The sequence below is a fragment of the Salvelinus alpinus genome, chromosome 7, assembly GCF_045679555.1.
Source record: "Salvelinus alpinus chromosome 7, SLU_Salpinus.1, whole genome shotgun sequence".
Lineage (NCBI taxonomy): Eukaryota > Metazoa > Chordata > Actinopteri > Salmoniformes > Salmonidae > Salvelinus > Salvelinus alpinus.
The window spans coordinates 29,230,580-29,236,579 of record NC_092092.1 but is presented as its reverse complement, the minus strand read 5'-3'; the positions used below and the strand labels follow the sequence as shown (position 1 = coordinate 29,236,579).

Sequence of the window (6,000 nt, the reverse complement as noted above, 5' to 3'; positions counted from 1 at the left end):
CTAGGAGGAGGAACAGGGAAACACTGCTTTAACGAGAGGAGAGGTCGCCTGTGGTGGACAAAGCTGCTACAAAACTACTTGGGGAATGGAAAAAACATAAGGAAAAATACAAACTCCTTTACCCTATAGAGAAAAATGATGAGTAAAGTTTGTGGTTAATTGTTCATGGAATATACCCTGGTATATTGAAACTGCTGCTTTCTCTAAAGGCAATTTCAAAAGACAAAGGTAAGACAAACCTACTACGATGGTTCAGAGGATTTTAGTCCAGAGCATCAGATATTTTAGCTATTTTGCACTGTTCTGAGTAACCGGCATGTTTGTACCAAAACAAAAATGTAAAATCTACAAACACTCTCTGTCTGTTCCCATTATTCATAAATCGCATATGTGAGTGATTGAACTGTGGGTGAACCTTTCAATTATGTTGAAAAACTATGGAACGTCAGTTAGTATTCGTTTGTTTGAGAGACAGGAACCACATACTTTAGATTTTTGGACTATTAGATTTTTCTTTGTTGTTTCTCCCCAAACTTGTTGTTCTGTCTCTGACTACAAGCCCTGCTCTGAGACTTTGACCTCTGGTCTGACCCACCATAGAGGACTGTTCTAAAGCCTCAGCTTGGCACTGAGGATGGGGTGTACCATGGCAGCTTGCCCCCTGTCCTGCCTCCTCCTCATCCTATCCTTCATCCTGACGGGGCCCAGCCTGGCCCAGGACCTCACCAGCTCCACCACCACTGACCCGGACACTGTCCAAACCCAGACAGCCAATCAGACAGCTCCGATGATCCCCACCATGACGGAGCCCGTCACCACGCTAGTAACCACAGAGTTCAGTGGCGTGTCGACGCCCAGCGGCGACATCGCGGATGATGAGGATGCCATCCCTACCAAAGGCACCCGTTGCCAAGGTTACTACGATGTGATGGGCCAGTGGGACCCACCTTTCAACTGCAATATGGGTGTTTTCCTGTACTGCTGTGGCACCTGCTTCTACCGCTTCTGCTGCCAGTTCAGAGGGCAGCGGCTCGACCAGAGCATCTGCTCAAACTATGACACACCCATCTGGGCCAACACGGGCAAGCCCATCACCACGGTGACCGAGGGCCATGGCAACCAGGAGAGAGACCGCACCCATATGATTGTCTACATCATCTGTGGAGTGGTGGCCATCATGGTGCTGGTGGGCATCTTCACCAAGCTGGGTCTGGAGAAGAGCAGGGGATCGGCAGGGGCGCAGAACGACCTCAGCAACTCCAGGTGAGGGAGTGTGTGTGTGTGTGTGTGTGTGTGTGTGTGTGTGTGTGTGTGTGTGTGTGTGTGTGTGTGTGTGTGTGTGTGTGTGTGTGTGTGTGTGTGTGTGTGTGTGTGTGTGTGTGTGTGTGTGTGTGTGTGTGTGTGTGTGTGTGTGTGCGTCAAAATTTCACAAACTTGTTCAGGAAGCTACCTGATCACTTTAGCCAGTATTGTAATTACATTCATGTTGAATATTGAAGGTAACTGCAGGGTGATGTTGTGTTTACCAACAATCTTTAGGGAATATGACCTGCTCCAGAAAGTGAGAGGGAGAGAGAGAGAGCGAGGAGAAGAAAGGCACAAAGGAAAAGAGACAAAGAGAGGAAGGAGATCACAATATGGCCAGAGGTACAGTATAGTAATCTATAGATATCAAGCAAAATCTGTTTACAGTACAAGCCAAAAATTCTGCATATACTTATCAAAACAAAACATTGAGGGGAAGTTTCAAGTATTCCAAATAATGTATCATATTCCCCAATAGCTACAGTATGTACATCACATGACTTCTCATTCAGGCTTCATCTCACTGTACAGCGTTTTAGCCAGCGTCAGTCAGGTTAAATATCTGGTTCAGTGTTGGAGCAGAACCCCATGGACATCATTACTGAAACACTGCTGTGCTACATGGTGTCAACTCTCCCTCCTTTAATCAGTTTTCCTGTTGTCTTTCCTCCTCCTTATCTCTCTTTCTTTTGTATTACACCTTTCTCTCCTCTCTTCCGGCAGCCCTTGGGTTTTTGAGGTAATCAACGGAGGCAGGGCTGCAGGGGAGAAGAGATTTCGCCCCATCAGAATCTTTCTCTCTCTCTCTCCCTCTCCCTCTCCCTCTTTCTCTCTCTCTCTCCCTCTCCCTCTCCCTCTCCCTCTCCCTCTCTCTCTCTCTCTTTCAAACTCCCTTTCTTTGTGTTGTTTCCCCCCCCATTTCTCTCCCTTTCACGCTTTCTCTCCCTTTCACACTTTCTCTCCCTTTGTCCTTTTCCCTCTCTCCTCCACTTCCCCTCTATCGCTCCCTTCGACTGCTGACTTATGTTGCCTCTTTTACAGTAATGTCTATATTAGCCAATAGTTAATAACTCCGCCATGGTTTCATATAACTCCACCTAGCCAATATTGAGATATGGAAATCTTCTAATGACCTCAATGATCCCCCTGTCATAAAAAAGTTTTTAAAATACATTTAATAAATAAATAAAAAGCCCAAAGTAATGTTTTTATTTCTCTCTGAAATCCACGTATATGCAGTAGTTATCCCGCAGGGAGTGAACAGTTGCTCTCGTACGAGGCCGTCTACATCTTCAGTTTGGATAAATATTCCCAGGATTTAATGTTTTTCAGAGGTTAACACCTCTCAAAAATAGAACGCTCCCCGACTATATACACTCCTCGGCTGATTAACACTTCTTAACAGATTAACTGCCCTGGCCAGATTAGACTCGCACAGATTAAATAAACTTCTCTCAGATTACTGGAATACTGTCGCTACTCGTCGTTATTCCTCCTGGCTGGTCTAGCTGTTTAGCTTTAGAGGCCAACTCATTTCTACACAGACCATTTTGTCCATCTCTCTCTCTCGCTCTCTCTCTCTTCCTTTCTGTCTCCCTCTTTCGGCAACAGGCACACTGCAGTGCTGCTCTATAGGGCCCTTATTAGACCAGCATGGGGTGTCTGTCTCTCACATCTGGTAGTCAGCTTCTACCAGGGCAGGTGTTAGTTCATTACTCCTCTCAATCCCCCTCTAAAACCTCACAGCAGTTAGCAGTGTACGGTCCATCACACACTGCTCCAATTCTTGATTCCCAAAGGACAGAATGTGCCACTCTACCCGCCCCCAGGTGATGCATGCCGAATCTAATGGAAGATATCAACTGGAAGGGACTTAAAACAAACAACAATGACATTCATCCTAAAAGGCATCATGCCTGACATACTGTATAGTGATTTATAGTTCAATTAACAACAAGAATGATGATACTGACGTTTAGGTTGTGGTAGTGCATGGTTCAGATCACAACATTCAGAGGACACGGGCCCCAGGCATGATAGCATGGCTAACAGTATCCACTTTACACCACCATGGGTGAGAATTAACATGGGGAAGAGAGAGGCCTGGTGTGGTGGTCCATTGATCTGATCTAAGTGTGTGTGTGCATGCATGTGCCTGTGCGCGCGCCCGCGCATGTTGGTGTGAGAGGGACACACAGCAAGCCATTGGCCCTTTAGATATCATGTTATATAACCTGGGACTAAGATGGCTTCTAAAAGGGCTTGACCCTTGTTATACTGCTATGTCCTTCAATAAGGCAAATAAACAATAGAAATGTCCGAAAATAAACCTCAACAAATGTAATTGCTTTCCCAATTCCCACTCTACATTCTTCTTTGATGAGCTACACCTTTTATGTCGCCTTTCCTTTGCTGCTGAGTTTCAATGTGACTTTCAGTATTTTGTTGTAAAAAAAAAAGACAAAAAAAAGATGAAATCGTAAAACACCCCTTTCCTGCAGTCAAATGACCAAATTGCCATCTAGTGGCCTCATGGGTGGAATGTTACAAATCTTTTTCATAATTTTATAATTAATAAGCATTGTTTCAAAAAACCTGTCGAAACTCCAGTGTTTCTATGTCAAACGTCTTTGTAATATTCCAGTCTTCCGTGATGTACAGTATATACAGTGTAATATCTGACATAGTACAGGTGTCTTCTTTGTTTTAAGCCTAGAACCATATATTTACCTGATTTGTTTGATATTAATAGTTAACGATTATATACTTGACATTTCTGTTCTATTAATGCTGTGTTTCTGTAAAGGGATGGTTTCCACTCTAGCTTCCTGCAGTTAGTCTGGGCGTATGGTCAAGTAAATGGGTTTTCCTTGAGATACCTTAAGCTGACAATGACTTGGTTATAAAAACCTAAAGCTGGCATTCCATAGACAAGATGTGGTGTGTGACCCTGGAAGAGTTTTGAACAATCCCTCATTGTCTCATCTTCCTGTCATCTGGGAAACTAAGCCGGATTGGGGGTAAAACAACATCCGTACGGATAACCAGGAGATGAACCAAGGTGGTTTATGATGCCCCCCGATCCGCATGGGAGGGGTGGAACTAGCCCTGACTAAGCATTTTTAGGTCTCCTATATTTAAAAAAACATATATTTATCCTTTATTTAACTAGGCAAGTCAGTTAAGAACACATTCTTATTTACAATGACGGCCTAGGAACAGTGGGGTAACTGCCTTGTTCAGGGGCAGAACGACAGATGTTTACCTTTCGGTTACTGGCCCAACACTCTAACCACTAGGCTACCTGTTTTTTCATTATCAGTTAGGCTGCTCGGCCCAACAGTCAAGAGTGTTGTGTTGACTAGTCTCAATATTGCAATAATTAATCAATATTAAATAAAGACGATTGTTTGAAGAAATGATAAAGCCTCTCTCGGTATGAATTTCCACGACACAACCCAAAGGAAGATGCAGACAGACAGACAGGCCTCCTTCTTCCTCTATCCTATCCCTCTATCATTCAGCTTTCCTTCAGAGTTGGTTTAGGTTTGCTATGAGTGCTCTCTGATTTTATACACCCCTCTCCATCCATTCATCCTAGTCCAGCTGTGATGGATACTTAGTGACATTTACCTTCCCCTGACCTCCTCCTCGGGCTCTCCCTCTCACCCCTGGACAGACACACATGAGGGTCACTGCTCATTGACTCAGCTCCAAGGGGTTGAATTCTCATGTTACCATTTTTTTCTGAATATCACAACATGGAGCAGAATTGGATGTAAGGCAAGCTAGATACCACGCTGTCAGGGAAGCCAACATCAGGGGACTCTGTTGTGAGGCAAGAAAGAGAGAAAGTGTTGAGGTAGTATTAATGAATCATCTGTGCCCAGACCTGCCGCTAGTTATAGCATATAGTGACCATGTATCCTGTGTTTGGCTGTCCATAGAAGACAGGTTAGTGTGCTTGTGAGTTTTAAAGCCGTTTCCCGTGTGGTTCTGCCTGGATGCCACTGCATGTTTTATGCCCAATTCCAAATCGATTTTTAACCTCTAACACCTCAGCACTTGTTTGGATCTGAAAAGATTGGATAGATAATATACAGGTTTAAACAGTATTTCCTGGAATCCTGTGTGTTTCTGAATGCCACTGAATGTTTTTAATTATCAATTCCATATGGAACCCTAGCTTCTACCTTCTGAGCACTTGTTTAGATCTGCGTACCATTAGGCAGTAGCATTGGGCAGCGTGCCCAATATGATATTACAAATGCTAAAACCAATCTATTATTTTTAAATGAAGACTATAGAAATGATGGATAGGGGTCGATTTGTAATTGGTTATTGGTGTTCCCAAGGTTTCTCTGAATGGGTGTACATGTTCCCATATGGCCGTAGAGTGCCACTAGGTGTATGTGAGCACTGTAACGATAATCCAAACTGACAGGGCATTCTGAGTGAGATTTAACTGCATTGTTGATAGAGGGATGGAGAGGGGGAAATTAAGAGCGCACTAGTGGGAAAGAAAAAGGAAAAGGGAGATAAAGGGAGAAAGAGATGAAGGGAGGGTAAGAGAGAAAGATGGGGAAAGGGAGAGAGGGAGAAATATGGAGAGGGAAAGAGAAAGGGAGAAAGGCTGCGATGTACAGAGCGAAAGGGAGAGAGAGGCAGAGTGAGAGTGACATCACAAAGCATTGG

General features: G+C 44.1%; 1 protein-coding gene across 1 annotated transcript in view; it reads left to right on the top strand.

The window, feature by feature from the left end:
• Positions 1 to 542: 542 nt before the first annotated feature.
• Positions 543 to 6,000, top strand: part of LOC139580163 (protein shisa-9B-like) — a 44,938-nt gene continuing 39,480 nt past the window's right edge. The window contains exons 1-2 of the mRNA XM_071408711.1: positions 543 to 1,263; positions 1,540 to 1,647. Of these exons, the coding sequence (XP_071264812.1) occupies positions 635 to 1,263; positions 1,540 to 1,647 (737 nt within the window). The 5' untranslated portion in view covers positions 543 to 634. The remainder of the gene's footprint in view (positions 1,264 to 1,539; positions 1,648 to 6,000) is intronic.